Source organism: Hypomesus nipponensis, chromosome 17, assembly GCF_054491055.1.
Source record: "Hypomesus nipponensis isolate SF chromosome 17, ASM5449105v1, whole genome shotgun sequence".
Lineage (NCBI taxonomy): Eukaryota > Metazoa > Chordata > Actinopteri > Osmeriformes > Osmeridae > Hypomesus > Hypomesus nipponensis.
This window is the reverse complement of record NC_140377.1, coordinates 4,884,910-4,902,589: the sequence shown is the minus strand read 5'-3', so window position 1 is coordinate 4,902,589 and position 17,680 is coordinate 4,884,910. Positions and strand designations below refer to the sequence as shown.

The 17,680-nt window shown below is 47.4% G+C and overlaps 2 protein-coding genes and 1 long non-coding RNA gene across 4 annotated transcripts in view; 2 read left to right on the top strand and 1 right to left on the bottom strand.

The window, feature by feature from the left end:
• LOC146253104 (SRC kinase signaling inhibitor 1-like) overlaps window positions 1-739 on the top strand; it is a 44,078-nt gene extending 43,339 nt beyond the window's left edge. Inside the window, exon 22 of the mRNA XM_084676825.1 lies at window positions 282-739. Coding sequence (XP_084532951.1) covers window positions 282-566 — 285 coding nt within the window. The 3' untranslated portion in view covers window positions 567-739. The remainder of the gene's footprint in view (window positions 1-281) is intronic.
• A 1,362-nt stretch (window positions 740-2,101) lies between these two features.
• Window positions 2,102-3,074, top strand: LOC146253103 (uncharacterized). Its single transcript, XR_014731702.1, has 2 exons — window positions 2,102-2,761; window positions 2,887-3,074. It is a non-coding gene; the product is annotated as an uncharacterized LOC146253103 (long non-coding RNA).
• Window positions 3,075-6,850: 3,776 nt separating this feature from the next.
• Window positions 6,851-16,715, bottom strand: fmnl1a (formin-like 1a). Of its 2 annotated transcripts, none has more exons than XM_084677053.1 (25): window positions 16,137-16,715; window positions 14,332-14,415; window positions 13,912-13,998; window positions 13,685-13,758; window positions 13,386-13,469; window positions 13,148-13,291; window positions 12,774-12,885; window positions 12,423-12,499; window positions 12,233-12,326; window positions 11,811-11,885; window positions 11,596-11,706; window positions 11,347-11,496; window positions 11,159-11,260; window positions 10,514-11,066; window positions 10,086-10,207; window positions 9,684-9,886; window positions 9,178-9,412; window positions 8,968-9,036; window positions 8,793-8,873; window positions 8,513-8,642; window positions 8,215-8,378; window positions 7,968-8,069; window positions 7,692-7,790; window positions 7,493-7,601; window positions 6,851-7,302 (listed from the first exon to the last, which is right to left on the bottom strand). In XM_084677053.1, the coding sequence occupies exons 1-25, from the start codon at window positions 16,302-16,304 to the stop codon at window positions 7,238-7,240; spliced, it is 3,294 nt and encodes a 1,097-aa protein (XP_084533179.1). In that variant the 5' UTR covers window positions 16,305-16,715; the 3' UTR covers window positions 6,851-7,237. The 2 variants fall into 2 exon arrangements, with proteins under 2 accessions (XP_084533179.1, XP_084533180.1); XM_084677054.1 differs by having other exon boundaries at window positions 7,493-7,598.
• Window positions 16,716-17,680: the final 965 nt, after the last annotated feature.

Genomic DNA, 17,680 nt, shown 5'->3' with positions numbered 1-17,680 from the left:
AGGAACAGCTCCCTTCCCTGGAGAAACAACTACAGGGACCGGGGCATCGGCAGCTTTCTAGCAACACAAACCCACAAATCAGGCCAGGCCAGACCAGACCAGACCAGCTCACACGTTGCTCTCCCATCACACCAAACAAAACCCCACAATCCCTTCACAACTGCCCTCCGCCGAGCACTTTCCAGCCTCTAGAAAGTTCTCTCATGCATCGTGTCCTCCTTTTGTAACTCTTGATGAATTGCTTGAAAGATACTCTCTATTCCTGGTTGAATTTCCTTCAGGAGTTGTTTCCTGTCGAGGCCCAATCACGGTGCCCGTACGGAATAGAGGGAGGAGGGGTACATCCCAGCTGTGCCAGGTCTCCTCTCCTCATCACCCACACACACGCTCCGACACAGAGACAGGTGTCACCTGCCGGTGACTCTGATGTAGGGATGATCAGACGGGGTACAGAGTCCTCACACACGCTCAGTCTGCCAGCGGCCTCTGAAGCGTATGGCTCTGCCCGCCTCCTGCCCGGGCCTTGTCACTTCCTGTGCCACCTGCCTGTAGTCCTCCTTAAATGAAAGGGAGGAATGTGACAGGAAATATACTTTGTACATTCTCATGTCGTTGGGACGGCGCCATCTAATGGTTTGCTCCAGCATCACACCTTGAGCGCTGTGTGATGTCGTTCATTGGAATGTTTTCGCATTTTTTAATGACTTCAATGTTCATTAAAAGAACTGTCGAAACAGAATGGACCCCAGCATTATATTTACACTTGTGCCTCATTTTCACTCGTAACTGTGTGACTACCATGTTGCAAAAGTTGCTGTAGATTTGGTCATCCTGTGTAGATGGCATTCTTGACTAGCATCGCACACTAACCTGACTAACGGTCTCCTGTGTTTGTCTCTTGTCTTCATCTCACCCCTCCCTCACCCCCACCTCTCATCTCCTCACCCTCACCCGCCTGTGTCCCCACCCCCCCCACCTATTCCTGGGACGCCACCTCACCCGTCCTGTCACCCTGCGCTACCTGACTTGCCCCTCCACCTGCGCCCGTGACCCTGCAGCAGTGAGAGACCTGCCCATGCCTGCCCTCTTCAGCCTCCTTCTCCTCAGCACCATCTGACTACAGACCTGCACCCCCCTTCACCCTCTACTCCCCGAGTACCCCCCCCCCTCCCCTTACTGAACCCCACCAAATATCCCTCTTCAAGACTCTCTGTGTCTTACAGAAATTCATGTTGCAAAATTTCTGCTTCTTTGCTATGTGTGTGTGTGTGTGTGTGTGTGTGTGTGTGTGTGTGTTTGGGATGCGACAGTGTTGTAGGGTGGGAATCCTCAGCCCACCACGACAGTACAGACTCTAAGACTATACTCTTTTTCATTTCTCTTTTTTTTGTTTTCTTAATATGCTCCATTTCTCCATGATCCTCCCACTCCTTCTCCCCTCCCTGCCCTTGCCCCCTGCCTGTCCATGGCCCTTCCCTTAGGCCTGGGGAAGCAACAGTGGCTATGGCAGTGTGGAACCCCTCTTGTCTAACACCAGGGCTGCCAGTTTCTCTGGCCGCCTGCCCTCCAGCTCGGCAGTGTTTGCCCCGGGCCTGAGGAAGTATCCCCAGGAGGGGGCGCTATCCTCCCTGACGGCCTCCTCCAACCAGGCCAAGGCCCTGCTGGCCAGCCTGTCAGCCTCCGGCCTGTCAGCCTCCAGCCTGAGTGCGGAGGCCCTGCTCCTCTCCTCCACCATCCGACACCACCGCCTCCTCCGTGAGAACCGCACCTCCTCCACCCCGCTGCCCCTGCCCAACGGGCGCCCCTCCTCGTCGTCCACGGCCACCTCCTCCACCTCCCCCACCTCCCCCACCCTGTCCTTATCCCCTTCCTCCTCCCCCACCCCCCTGACCTCCCTCGGCCTCTCCTCCCTGGGCCTGAAGAGTGGCAGCCGCGGCCTGCAGTGCTCCAGCGGCATCACCAGCTACAAGGAGCGCGGCAGCAAGACACTGCCCAAGAACCTGTCCCCCAGCGGCTCCCAGTGAGGAGGAGGAGGAGGAGGAGGAGGAGGAGGAGGAGGAGGAGGAGGAGGAGGAGGAGGAGGAGGAGGAGGAGGAGGAGGAGGAAGGGTGGGAGAAGAGGAACACCCTCAAGGCAACCCCAAAGCCGGAGGAGGGAAGACCACAACAAGCACACTAGGTTCTACACCCTTGCAGCAAAGCTAGTCTCGCTGGGCTTTCCTTTTCAACTTAGTATGTCTCAGCTGCTTGTAGTTTCGCTTCAGCAACCAGATTTGACAGATCTCCTGTACTGTAAACAGGAAGGGATGAGACGTCAAGGCTCAGTTCACTCCGCTCCTGGTCTGTTCCGTGGTTCCTCCCAGCCTCGCCCACACAGGGAGTGTACTGCCAGTTCCCCAAGCGGGGTGCTCGCAGATGGACCTCCACCCCCTCCAACAGCCTGCTCTTGGGGGAGAGAGAGAGACTGCGCTGGTCCAATGCAACCCCCAGCCCATCCTACCATTTGCCAAATCCCACTCGATGGAATGTTTGTGGAGTAGATGTAATAACTTGACTGTGTGACTAATGTTTTAGATACAGAGTAGAGCTGCAATAATCAACAGTACAGTAGTCATGTGTAAGAGTACCAAGACTGTCGTGTGTGTGTCACCTGGCTGAAGGGGAAGAACAAAACAACACGGTGGTTTCTCTTCTGGGGCAGTTTCTAAATGTTTCTCCACCTCCAGGCACCTGGCACCTCCCCTGCGTTGAACTCTAAACTGGTGCTATTACAGTATTGTCTCTGTTTGTAGACGCTATGTGAAGGGTTTACATGGTTGAAACAGCCCTCGTTCCCTGCCTCGTAAAGTCCTCATCTTATTGCAGCTTCTCTTTCCTCCGTCTTAAGGTCTTCTCAATGGGACGTTTTTCTACGTGTCCGGTTCCCATCTCACCCGGTCAATCTATGGTCATAACTGTTAGCACAATGGCAATGGAAGACTGGTCTTATGGAATACAGTCAACACAAACAAGACCAGAGAGATGATTTTAACAAACACAGTCTGTACATAAATAAGGCTCTAATTTCCTTTTTGATGAGTGTTTGGCTATATCAATATTCTCAATATTATAGGCACAGTGTTATGATAACACAAGATATATTTGTTAGATACTGCTTTTAGAGGCACCACACTGTATGTTAAAAAAAAAGACCTAGAAACTCTTGAAGATGGCTCATTAAAGAATGTAGAATGAGTAAACATGTTTAGTGAATGAACTGTGAATATGACAATCAGGATGTATCTTCAGATTATGTTATATCCTACCATAACCTCTGCACGATGATTTAAATCACAAAAACAACACGCACACTCACACAACACAAACGCTCGCAACAAGGCACAGTCTCTCACACACGGCAGCTGGAAAACGTTTTGTAAAGTCGGGTTTTAGATTGCTGTTGGCTTTGTCCTGACAGGAGAACACTCGATACTCTGTTTAATATGTGTGGGGTTAGAATGGATTAGCAATGCACAGGGACCAAAATTAAAAGGCACAATAGAATAGGCATAAGATCCTTCAAAAATAGGGATCATGTTAATGGAAAGGAATCGACACAAGATGTACTTAAAAATATAGCACATATTGTATCTTACAATAATGAAAGAGTTTCTGTTATGTCGTTATTGTCGAAGATGGAACTGCTTTCACCTATACCCAGCCTCAGTTGTTAGAGTAGAAGAACGTGCTAAGTGCTTACTGGTATTATGTGGATAATGCACTTGCTGGAATGTCAGTATGTTTGCCTGTAATCTCCCAGCAGTAACTATTGTGAAGCTCTCACTGTCTCACGTGTTAGAAGGATGCTGGAGGTCACAGACGAGAAGCCAGAGACAAAGTGAATCTTCAGTTGCTCGTCAGATGAGAGTGCGGAATTGATTTGTTGTGGCATTGAGAGGAAAACTTCAGCTAGTCCACTGGAGCTAATGTCAAGTGCAGGCAGCTTGAGCAGAGAAGATTGATTTGGTATCTTTTTTAAATATATATAATCCACTGAAAGTCTCCAAGAATGAAATAGTTGAATGAAAATGGTTTTCAGCAGGTACAGTGTAGGAGCTTTTGAAGTAAGTCAACATGTTCACTCTCTGTCTTACAGTGCGTTGAGAGGGAAGTGCGCTGATTGCGTACCTTCTGCTGGGCCTCTGTGGTGACAGTGTGGGTCTTTATTACAAATGTGAAACAGCGTAAATCCTGCCATTTCTCAGTACGTGCTGCTGGATGGATGGACCTCCTGAAATATTGTTACTATCAGAGCCACCAAAGAGAATTGTTCTTGTCTGACAGCATGTGTGACTTGTCACTTTGTCTGTGTGTGTGTGTGTGTGCAATGGTGGAGTTGGGGATGAGGCAGGTTTCGTGTGACTACAGCACTAATCACATCAGCAGCTATGACAGAATATCACTTTGGATCAGAAGGAACCGATAGGGCACACATTGGCTTGATTGTGGAAATAGAAACGGAGACTTACAGAGGCCTGACTGGCAGGTCGTGTTGGACTGCAGTCGAGACGTTGCAATAAGCACACATCCTGGGCTCTGACAGGCAGCGCGCTCGGTAGCTCACGGTCCAGGCCCTGAAGCCTCCTCGCTGCCTGGACTCGAGCTACGCTCGGCTTAAGCTTGGGGGGGGGTTTATATCAAATGAAGCCAAATGAAATAAATTCGCTTTCTCATGCTGCTCCACACTCCAATCCATAACCCCCCAGCATTAGATGTGAGTCTGGCCAGCCATAGGGAAGAGGGTTGTCATGCTTCTCTGCTTTTCCCCTGCAAGGTCTGATGAAAGACCCAGACCAGAGGGGTACGAGGTCGGTCTGGAGATGCTGATGAGAAGTTGTGTTAGGAAGGGATGTGGAAAACACAGGCAATCGGAAAAATAATTCAAGCAAACTTGAAACAAGAAGTAAAAGAATTATACATATATAAATATATCTTCGGTAAGATGTTTGTGTATGATATTACTATAATTGTGAAGAATAGTGTGATATATATAGAAGCCTAGATTTAATGATTATATGAAATTGTAAATGTAAAATTTAGGTCATCATCTCTTTGGTTTTATATGGGTAACCATTTTGTACAGCTTTTCATTAGTACTGGATTTCATAAGTACTGGATTTCACATCAGCAGATTATTTATTCATAAACAAAACATTTTTATATTGGTTTGAAAATATGTATCTATATAGATGACAGCCTATGTAATTATACACTGGTGCTCATTTTCAATTCTGAGATATTTTTATTGGTACTTTTATTGAATTTGCTTTGAAGAGTTGTGTGAGCTTGAATTGTGCTTTGTCGTCTGTTGTTGGTCTCCTGGCCAGTGTTACTGTTCAGGTGTGAGGAGAACGTTCAGCTCCTTAGCCTTAGCACTCAGAGGTGTCCAGGGGAAGGAAGCTGCTCCTAGACCTGTTCATCAGTGCTCGTCTTTAGAGAGCACACAGTTTGGTTTTGTCGCTTCACAATGCACAGTTATTTCTCTCTTTTTTTTGTCTTTTCTCTCCATACTCTCTTCATCCTAGCGTTTTAGGAAATTCATCTCATGTCAGTGCTTTTACTAATCGGGGATGTGAGGGAGAAAGATAGAGACAGACAGACGCAGAGATAGATACAGAAATAGGCAGCATACAGGGTGAACACTGAATTTAAGCGATGAGTAACCTTGATTTACTTGTAGTAATCTGAGCTCGGCTGAGGTGAATTACTCAGTTTGGTTTTAATGCTCGACTGTGAAAAGGCTGTAGGAAAGGACTAGCATGATAGAGTACCCTCAGGTAGGCATGGTGATTCTAGACACGTCTAATCTACCCTCCCGCATCCCTGGGGTTAGTTTTCTTAGTAACATTGTCTGTTGGGAAACACAATCCTTTTTCTACACTGAAAGAGACTATGTTTTGACCTATGTTCTGTAGTGTGTATATGAGATTTTTACTTGGATGTGTGGATGTTCTGGTCTAATCTTGGCATCAAAAAAGAAAAACGAATCAACTTGTAAATAGGCCGAGTCATTCCTATAGAGTTCAACAAAATGTTATGTCCATAAAAATGTTTTAGGAAGAAAAAAAGATGATGGCAACAAAGGTATACTTAAAAACAATGCATGTATAGTCTAAAGCAATCGCACGGTGCAGTTAAAAAAAATTATTGTCTTTTGTTTTCCTAAAAAAAAACGAGTGAAAGAAAGAGAGAAAAGTTTAGAGAAAAGATGCATCACAAGGTTTACAACCGTAGAGAATATGAGTTTTTTATGTCGGTATATCTGTGACAAGGGCATGTTCAGTCTTACTGTGATCTGTAAAGTGAAGATGGTTGTGGTGACAATGATGATAACGGCAAGGGGTGATTGGTGTTTTGAGAATGATCCAGAATGCTTGACCGCACTGCACCTTCACCAGAAAACCGAACAATACTGGTGCACTCTCCACAGAGTGATTCTCCCATTTGTAGAGAAGTGTTATATACAGAATGAACAATGCAGAAAATAAATTATATATAGAAAGACATATAAATATATATAAATATAAAGGCCTACTGATACTGGAGATACTAAATTATTAGTGTGGATGCCATGATATTCTGTGAGAAATGTGCTTTTTTTTCTTGTGAGAAGACTGGCAGTATATCTGCCTCGTTTGTATATACTTGCTGTGGTTGTGTGTCTAATAAAGTGCAGCTCTCTTGTACAATTGTGATGCCTGGGCCTTACTTCACTGTTACTACACTTTACCTTTTATAGCAGGAAAGGAGGTATATGTATCAAGGACAGCACTAAGGGCGTAACGTTTAATAACTTTACTTAATAACATTAACTTGTGGACATGCAACAAAAATAAAATCTTCTTTCATTGATGTAATCAATGATATTTTAGTAAAGCAACAATCCAAAACGGAACGTTTTTGAAAAACAGAACAGTACACATGTATTTAGAAAAGACAAATAGAATCAGTAATGTTATGTTACATATACTAAGGTATTATCAAAGCAAGGCATTTCTATTTACAACTTAAATCTAGGGCAGGCTTTTCAATGTGTTATGGAGGGAACATAACTAAATCCCTTTTGTTATTCAAATGGGATTTGATATAACGTATGTACATAATACATGTGTTTGTGTTGCGTGTGCGCGTTCGGTGATGTGATTGAGTGTGTAATTGCAGGTGTGGTCCAGTGTCCTGAGCCTGGGAGAAGGTACGCCTCAGGTGTCTTGCCGATGTGCTGGTCTCCGTCCATCGGTCCGTCTGAACGGTTGATTCCTCAGGTCTGGGACACACAAAGCACACACGGTACTCATTATAGGGATCTACTGCTTCTCCCTACAAATCTAGAGTCCCTCTCACCAGGGGCTAGAGTTGATCTCTTTACAGATCTAGAGTCCCTCTCACCAGGGGCTAGAGTTGATGTCTTTACAGATCTAGAGTACCTGTCACTCCAGTGGGTCCAGCATAGCTACCTGTTATGATGTCTTCCAGGGCTCCATCCTTGCCCTCTCGTACCTGCGGCTTCACCTGCCTCTTCTTCAGCTCCGCCAGGAAGTCCATCTGGGGCGCCATGGGGGACTGCTGGGTGTCACATGGCACAGCCAGTTGGGATAGGGCTTCAGGGCAGGGCGCCTTAGAGGCGTGTGAAGGGTTTCTCGGGTCATCCCTTACCTTCTGTGGCGATGCTTTGCTAGGGGAGGGAGAGACGGGACCTTCCTCACTGCTCTTACTCGCCGCCTTCTTCCTCTGCTCATTGTCCTTCTCCGCTTGCTGTTTAAACGCACACACACACACGATGAAACACCCCGCCACACACATACACACATACATAGGCGAATAAGTGCCCACACACACACACACCAGCTATGAACATACAGCTATACAGCTATAAAGATATGTACAGGTGCAGATCAAATATACTGTAACTTAGCCGAGGCAGGATTTTACCTTGTAGGCCTTTATGAAGCGGACAAAGACAGGGAAGAACATGGCAGGCTGAGTGGTCTTGGGGTTTTCTCCAAAGTATTCCACCACAGAGGCGTACGCCTCCTAGTGGCGGCCGGAGGATGGCGACAGGGGAGAGAAACAGGTGAGTCAATAACAGAGTGGCTGTGACACACCTGTATGGCGCCAAACGGCAAAAGTGTGGAATTTCCACCATCATTTTGGAATCAGTCGTTGTTTGCATTGCAACCTGTGCTGTTTTGCTGTCTTTGAGTAGAGCATCCATGAGCTCATTGTTGGCCTTCAGGAAGCCCTTCAGTACAGTGTTGTCGTCCTGGACGAGGAACTCCTTCTTTGCCACCTCCATCCCTCTCTCCAGGTTACGGATGTCCTGTAAAATGCCGTCCAAAGACACTGGGACAAAAAAAACACAACACCTCATGAGGCTCACTTACTTTTAAATGAACCCCCAACAGTATACCCTGTGTCTGTATAATCCATGCGTGTGTGTGTATGTGTCATGCATGCATGTGTGCGTGCGTGTATACCTAGGCCAGCCTTGTCGACAAAGTGCAACTCAGTGTGGAAGGAGACCAGTTCTGGATATTTCTCTAGGACAATGTTGTTTATGAAGTGCAGCAGTGTTTGGGAGCGGTCGGTAGACTTGGTTTCCAACAGCTGAGAAAAAAAAGTTTTTTCTTTTTTTAATCTTTAGAAAGAAGGGAGAGAGAGCAAACCCAGAGAGCAGGCAGGAAATCGTTGAATAGATTCATTCGACCAAAGGGAAAATTTTTCCCCAGAAATTTCCAAGGTGAGAGAGATACTTACAAGGTCCAGACTCTGCAGGCGAAATCCACTGGCAGCTCCTTTCTTGCTGCTGTTCATGTAGTTTCCGAAGGCCAAGATGATCTGGAGGAGAGAGGAGGAGGAGTCTGCATCACACACACACACACAGTTCCAACATCTTTACACACCCAACTGAAGAGTCCTCCACTCCACTCACCTCTAACATTTTCTTCAGCTGCGTTGAAGACTTAAGGGACATGGAAGCAGAGATGATTGCGTTCAGTTGCTGTGGTTGGAAAAAGAGAATTGTGTAAAAAAAAAAACGCTAAACCACAGTAGAAAATCATTCAGGTAAGAAAATCAAGTAACGAGAGAGTCAACTGGATTATGAAAAGGAAGCGACGAGGGATTTCAGTGAAAAACGGACCGGCTGCAAGCGTTTGACTGTCTCTGGGAAGTTGCCCATGAATGTGAGGGTGCTGATTCGCTGGCTGAGGCGTGGGATCTTGCCAAAGCGAATCATGAAGCGGTCCTCCTCCGACAGCTCCTCCAGGGGCCGGCCCTCCTTCTCATAGTTCAGCAGCAGCTTGAGCTCATAGTCGGACGGCACGAAGCGCTCCAGGAGCTCCAGGAAGTCCAACGCCAGCGCCTGCTCGTCATACCTGACGAGAGAGACGGGAAGAGTGATAAAGAGAGAGAGAGAGAGTGATAAAGAGAGAGAGAGAGTGAGTGATAAAGAGAGAGAGTGCGTGATAAAAAGAGAGAGGGTGAGTGATAAAGAGAGAGAGAGAGAGAGAGAGAGAGAGAGAGAGAGAGAGAGAGAGAGAGAGAGAGAGAGAGAGAGAGAGAAATCAGGTGGAAATACAGGTGGGAAAATCATGGAGAAGTGGATGCTAGACAAAGAAAACATGTAACGCAAATCGAGATCCGTACGTTTCTATGGCGATGCAGATGTCCTGGGGACTGAGGCCGCCCTTTCTCAGCGTGATGGCCAGGTTCTTGGCCTTGTTAGGATCGATCAGGGACACTTTAGTAGGAGCCTTCTGGGCCACCTTCACCTTGAGAGTGGACAGGGCTACCGGCGGGCCCTGGGCCTTGGTCTTAAACTGCTCCTCGAACATGTCCATGTTCAGCTCCTGAACATTGCAAATCAGAACAGTCAGGAGAGAGCGCCGAAATGGATGGCGGAGATTGAGAAAGGAAACGTGGATCAAGATGTACTAGACAGGGCATCCTGGTGTTTATTGTAAACGTGAATAGCTCGGGTGATGGTAAATGGGGCTGAGAGAACACAGGCTTCATACCATTGGAACCTCTATGGAGACTGTGCCTTACCCCTAACACCTGCTCGTCGTCCAGCTCATTGAAGATGGTGCCTGAAACCTGGTTGGGCTGAAGGGCCTGCCAGTTGAGCAGAGGCATCCGGAACTTGGTCTGTATGGGCTTCCTGCTCTTAACTGCTCAGAGACAAGAACAGAGAAGAGGTCAACTCACCACATCTTCGAGCAGAGGACACATTAAGATGTGGCAGACAGAGAGACACAGAGAGACAGAGACAGAGACAGACAGAGAGAGTGAAAGAGAGAGAGAGAGAGAGAGAGAGAGAGAGAGAGAGGGAGAGAGAGAGAGAGAGAGAGAGAGAGAGAGAGAGAGAGAGAGAGAGAGAGAGGGGTGGGAAAATCAGGTGGAAACACAGGGGAGAGCGAGAGTTAGACTTTTGTCTTCAGGACTATATTCCCATGAGAGAGTCGCAGTGAGCTTACCTGCCGGGGCAGCGGGTGGTGCTCCAGGGGGAGGTGGGGGTCCACAACCAGGAGGAGGAGGGGGTGGAGGAGGTCCACAACCAGGAGGAGGAGGAGGGGGTGGAGGAGGTCCACAACCAGGAGGAGGAGGAGGGGGTGGAGGAGGTCCACAACCAGGAGGAGGAGGCGGAGGAGGAGGAGGAACGCAACTGGCGCCTGGCAGGGGAGGAGGGGGAGGAGGGGGTGGAGGTGGTGGAGGGGCTCCCCCGGAATCCGGAACATCTGATGCCGGCTGAGGCTCAGCGCTCGAGCTCGGAGCGGGTTGAAGGGCAGGGGTCGGGGCAGGGAGGTACTCCACCACCGTGACAGGTACCACCTGAATGTCCAGAGAGCCAGCAGGAGTGCGTCCCAGGCGGATCAGACCCTGGTCCTGCAGCTCCTTCACCTTCTGTTCCAGCTCGGAGGAAGACTGGATCAGACGGTCCCGGTCCCTCTCCCGGTCGCGGTCCATCTCTCTCTCCCTCTCCCTTTGTTGCAGGGCACTGACCTGGGAACAGGATTCCCGCAGGCTTTCCTGAACACACACACACACACATATACAAAACATCACAAACATTCATTTCGTTCGACCCACACAATGCCTGATCACATGTCCATCAGCAGTACCTTGAGGATCTCTGTCTCCTTGGTGGCTTGCATGAGCTTGGTCTCCAGAGAACTTATCCTCTCTCTAGTCTCACCCTCAATCTCCTGGAGCCTGGAAGTCAACTGGAGCACAGCACAAAAGCCCAACTCTGAGTTTCCAGTTTGCTTCTGTGGTGCAAGGTCTTGGTGATCTGTGTCCCATCTCTTACCTGAGCGTTGTGTTCCTGCAGGTCTTCCACGTGCTCCAGGACCCCGCCCCGATTCTCAGCATCCTCTAGCATTGCCCCCACGTCAAATATGTTATCTAGGTAGGCCTGAATCTGCACCTGCAGTTTCTCACTCTCTGTCAGCTTGAGAGACTAACACAAACACACACACACACGTGTTACGTGATAGTCTAATGGGGATTTAGGATAGAGAGAGATCTGAACTGTGGTCAGGGACTGGTGGAAGCTCACCTCCAGGTACTTGTCCAGACCATGCTGGGTGAACTCATACTGGAGGTGGACCCGGAAGTTCATGTTCTCCACTGAATGGACCACGATGTTTATGAACTGCATGCAGGCCACCTGAAGAGAGACGCGGTCGTGTTCAAACAAGATCGTGTCCGCTCCGCTTGTTCGTGTGACCGTAGCTGGTGGTGTGAGATGCCGCAGAAATCCTTTGCACTCACCATGAAGTCAATGTTGGAGTCGTCATGGCTGAAGTACTCCATGAGCTTCTCAAAGCGGTTCTTTTCACTGTTGACCTATGGGGGCGGTACTGGCTGTGAGATGGTGTCATGAACTGGCATAGCCATTATGTCCACAGGTTGGGATTAAAGAACAGCTTCTTAATGATGATGAATTAGGAATATTCTTACTGCACATGTGAGTCAGTCAACATCAATGTCAAAATATATTTCAAGAAGCCTTGAGTTGCGCACAGTCTGTTACTTCAGTGTGTGTGAGTTCTAAATGCGGGCTTTGGCTGCAGCGGTGACTAAGAGTCATCCGTTGACTGAGTGCAAGAGTAGTGGGGTGACTAGTCCTCAAACAGCCCAGATGAGTGGGACAGAGTCAGCTAAGTGTGTACTCTATGGTGAGGACCCTTCACCTCTTTGAAGTTGTCAAAAGCAGACAGGATGATGTCGTGGCCTCCTCTGACGAGACAGACGGCCGCCAGCAACTCCAACACCAGGGCTCTGGTCCTGCATAGAGGTAGGAGTTAGAGATCCCACTCGCACACAAGCTCTCGCACAAACACGTGCACACACACACACTCTGATTGCCACTGTTGATCTTACCTGGGACTCTTATTGTTTAGACTCAGAGTGATCTCATTGACACAATGCGGATGTGTCATCACCAAGTTAAAGCCAGACTGTAGAAAAATAGAGAAACTGTGACATCACAGCAGAGCATCAAACAGGAAACGAAAACCTCTGCACTGGAAATAACCCCACTCCACTTCCTTGGGGTTAAATGATTGTGCAACGCCTCAAAGATGCAGTTAAGATATAGCTAACTAGACCATCAAGGCTGTTCCACAGGAACAAACCGCTCACGGACACATTGAGATAGGGAGGGTGTGGTGGAGGGTCTGGGATTGTCAGTCACAGTGTGGGACACTAGGATAGTTGTCATGCTGGTCTGACCTGGTAGTTCATGATGGCTCGTAGACACATGATGCAAACATGCACATCCTCCCTCTGGCTGGTCATACGAGACATTTTCTGAATCCTTCTATGGTTGGCCATTGTGCTTATTCTGTGAGGACAGAATGAGATCACAAGGACATGGGAAACAAAGGAAATAGAAGATCATCTGAATGACGTATTGTCTAATATAACGGAGCAGGTAAATGACTTGCGTCAACTGATGTTTCAAATGACTGTTCAGCCACTGGGGGAAATGTCCCGAAAGGAGGGGACCAGCCCCGGCTGTGATCACACCTCGATCCCCCCACCCTGTTTCACGGACTCTCCCTGGGTCATGAACGGATCAGACAGCCGTGTTAGGAAGGCCTCACCTCACGGTCAGGGCCCGCGCTGCTCTACTCATGCTGTGAGGGTGGGAGCTGCCAGAACCCTTATTCAGGTCCTCCAGAGATCGCTCAGAAGGCTTCCCCCTCTCTGTCAGCGTGCCGCCGTTTTCCACAGCGTCCGCGTCAAGCCTGGGAAACACAAACACAACCGCCATGGTCACGGGTGGTCACGTGCGAGAGGACCGCGGTGAGGTGGGTGTCGCTCGGTGGACCGGCTACTCACGAGGCATCACAGTGAGAGTGGGACAGGTAGTCCACCAGAACATCCAAGCCCTTGTTCTCCTCGTTGAGGAACTCCTGGGCCCACCTACATGGAGAGAGAGAGAGACAGAGAGTGAGAAAGAGAGAGAGAGAGAAAGAGAGAGAGAGAGAGAGAGAGAGGTGGGAAAATCAGGTGGAAACACAGGGGAGAGAGAGAGTTAGACTTTTGTCTTCAGGACTATTCCCATGTCGTGTTTCAGAGAGGAGACTTCAGAGGATGAAGGGACAGAGTAGTCCTGTTTCTCTGTGGAGGCTACTCACCCGATGTGATTGGTCCTTAGGGAGATCTCCAGCTCTCGCAGGACTTGGGTGGACTCCTGGACCTTCTTCTTGAACTAGACCGGGGGGGGGGGGTGACATTGTTACATGAAACGCATCCACACCCTGAGGTTTTGTACGACTGGATGTTTTCATTTGTGTCAAATCTAGGTGAGGATGTTAACAGGTGAGAGGGGAGGGAGAAGAGGGGGCTTAAACTGTTTCCCCACCCTGCGAGCCACCCCGCCCTGGTCCTGGTAGACACTTCGGATCTTCGTCAGGTAGGCAGAGGGAGGGTTCTTCACCTGGAAACGCTCCTGGTGGAACAAACCGGAGCAGGGCAGAAGAAGAGAGCGAGAGAACGACAGGATGTAAAAGATGGTGCGTGCGAGGGAGGGAGGATAAACATGGCCACAGCAGGTGTGTATTACACGCAGGCTTTGAACTGCCCGTTGCCACGGCAACCCCATTGCAACGCGCCGTGGCCTAGGAACCCAGCAGTGCAGCGGAGCTGTCAGAGACAGTCACGGCACTGCCTGACCTTCCTGCACTTTGCCATACGACAGTAACAGTCTGCCTTTTGGCTCCAGGCTGTAAGCCTAGTACAGTCTCAACTCATGTGAATAGTGTGGGACAAGTAGCTCTCTTACCTGATCACAGACCAGCTCCCACTTCTTGTCATTGTCATAAAGACTCAACAGCTGCAGCTTGTCTGGAGGCAAGTTCATGTCACCCTGAAAGAGACGAGGTGCACAACACAAATCGGGTTTAGGAAATGGGACAGACACCAACATGTTGGCATGCGACCTGCATTTGTGTGCACTCATACAATCCAGAAAGCCTGTAGCAGGCATGACAGCCTCTCAGTGACTGTGTTTTGACTTTTGACCTGTCAGGCAGATATTCACCCCGCTCACTTATGCACACCATCCGAACTCCTTCCTGTTTGTGCTAAACATTTAAATGTGAAGAGAAAACCGCATAATGGTTTACTCTGTTAGAGTACAAAGATGACTCACTGTTTACTTGTTTGGATGGTAGCCAGGGGATACAATACTGTTCTCATTCAGTGCTACCTGAGCTGTACAGTTAGAGAAACACATGGTGATGGACCAGTATGTATTGTTCCAAACGACACTATTATCACACCAAACTTCTAAACAGTCATTTAAATTGTAGTTGATTTTCTGCAGTACGCAGAAAATATGTTGTTGTGTTAATTGTGATCAGTGAGGTTACATCCGAACCTTACACTGTTTGTCACTTTAGTTTTGTTTTGGTGGAGTCTTTAGGGTGGGGTTTTGACATGCACAATGTTCTGGAGAGAAGTTAGTGGTTTCCTCTTTATGAGTTGAAAATGCGGTTGAAGTGTGCTTAAACCGAACCGGGGGCATATGTTCAGCCCTTTGGGTGTGGATAGGGAAGGCAACTGTTTTCGATGCAGGTTTTTTCCCACTAGCTCACTCAAGCATACTATGTATACTGTATCAATGTATGCATGCAGTGCATCACATGACACTGAAGACACATTTCTCAATTTAGAAACGCTTCAGAAACCAAGAGGGAGATCGTTTTTCAGTTTCAAATGTTGTTCCTGGCTGACTATTACACTATTACACTCAGTCCCTCTACTTTGAAATGACACACAATCAACCAGCTCTTCCTGACGAAAACCCCACACACAATCAGGTGTCACGTTATGATAAAGTGCATTTGAACACCAGAATACGTTTCCTTTGGTAAAAGAAAAGTGAGGTCATACTGGCAGAGCAGGCCGCCTGGTACTGTTGGTCAGAAAACTACACAGACTTCATATATTAGCCGTCTGTCATACACCTTTTATAAATGTGCTTAGTTTTTTCCTGTGTCATGCTAAGTTCAGAGACGTCAGTCATTTCCTATTTTCCATAAAACTGGTATAATGATTCTCTAAGTAAACTTTTTCATTCAACAAAAAAATACTGTTAAAAAAACTCATAATCTAGCTAGTGTACACCTCTACCTTAACCTTCACTTTACAAAATAGTTTCTATTGTAAATAGGACTGCTGAGTGTTCAAATCATTCCATTCCATCTATTAAGAGTTCCATTCAAATGTAGTTCTATCCCCGACCATGCATTACGTCCTGTGTGAAAGTATGGTGAAACATGTGTTTTCCTGCTCTCATGACTGAAGGGTTGCCCAATCCAGTATCATGCAATCATGGTTACTCTGTGCTTCCCCTTATCAATGGCTGTGCTGTTTCCTTACAAAAGCTGAGTCGTTTTTGGAAACTGACCTCACACCGAAGAGAATGTGAACTTCTGAATGGAACCACAGCATGGTGTATGTGTGCATGGTTTGTCATGGCATAGTCGGAAGTATTTTATACACGAGGTGAACATAGGACTTGTATGATACGTTAGTATTGTGAATACAGTAGATGTGTATTCACTCTCCTGTACTATCGCTCACCAGCACCACATTGAAGCGTTCCTCCAGCTCCTCCTCTGAGGGCATGGGCAGTTTGGGGGCAGCAGGCTGCTTCCTCTGGAGGGTCGGGGATGGAGAGCTCAAACTTAATCCTGCCGCAGGTGTTCTGCAGGCCTCCGTCTGATCCATGCCCCCTGCTGCATTCCCCATCACTAACTTCCACAGGTAATCCAGGAGGAACACACAAGCTCACCAACACCCCCAAAAAATAAAATAAAAAAATAATACAATGTACTCCAAAACACAAGTATTTACAAACCAAAAACAATGATTCACAATGATATGATAGTCCATCCGCTATTATCTGTCATCAATCAACCAAATCAAGTCCTTCAGATCCCACTGCAACAGTCTTGTACTTGAGACGGGGCCACATAAAGAAGCATCTTTAGTCTCCTCTTCTCAATGTCGTCCTCGACTCTGTGACTTTTATTACCGTTCACTTGTTACTTGTTGCTCCTGTAGAAAAGAGTCCGAACATGAAGACAATCTCTCTGAATACAGCACAACGTTCTTTATCATTTGCCGCCTTAGGTGTCCTTGCCTTAACTTCTGTGCAGGGGTGTGAGAGGAAGGAGAGGGGAGTTTGAAATGCACTCTCTGTTTGAAACAAACCACATACAGAAAAGCAGAAGGGTAACTTCCTGTGTGTGAGTTTCAAACAACAGCTAAGGGCGGAAGAGAGAAGGGCAGAATATTCAGAGACTGGGATTACTTAAGAGGCCTGTTTAAAGTTGGGTGGCATTATGTATACAAGGCAACGTGTAAAACACGTAGAACAGGTAGATGATCTGTGGGACAAAAAACAACAACATTTGTATAGACAGTTGAGAAAAGTCTATATTCACTATAGTCTGTGTGTAGCCCTCTGTGTATTTTTGTGCTTGAGATGAGGCTTTGAACAGACTATCTTTTAAAGGATCCAAGAGCGCCACACTGTGGAGAATTACTCTATTTGGATCGTTGCAAATTATTGTGGCAGTGCCCTCATGTTATTTTGTCAAGAATTTGGAAGGAGTGGGGAGTTTAACATTTCTGACTTCAGACAACATCTGACAGAGTAAAAGCAGAAGAGTAGCTTCCTGTTTGAGACACTGCAACTCAAGAGAGAAGGGCAGGGGTTTCAGAGGCCAGATGGGAATGGGCAAGTGGCCTGTAAAGGGTGTGTTAGAATATTCATGAAAGGCTAAAAGACCAGGTAAAACAGGTAAATCTACTGGTCACTACTTTAACTGTGGACAAGATGTCACATAATAATAATGAAATGATTGAAAAAGTAAGGGTATAGGCAGTTGAGAATGAGATATGTCCATTTTTCCCATAGTTTGTGTACTGTGCAGTATTGTGCTTGAGATGAGGCATTCACAACTAACTTTAAAATATACAGGAGCGCCACACTGCGGCGACAAGCCCTTGAATAGTTGGGAATGATTGTTCCAATGTTTTACATGATGAGTAATGTCATCGTGTCAATTAATTTGTTGCCAAACAGAAGCACGGTAAAGCTGTAAAAAGTTATTCTCGTT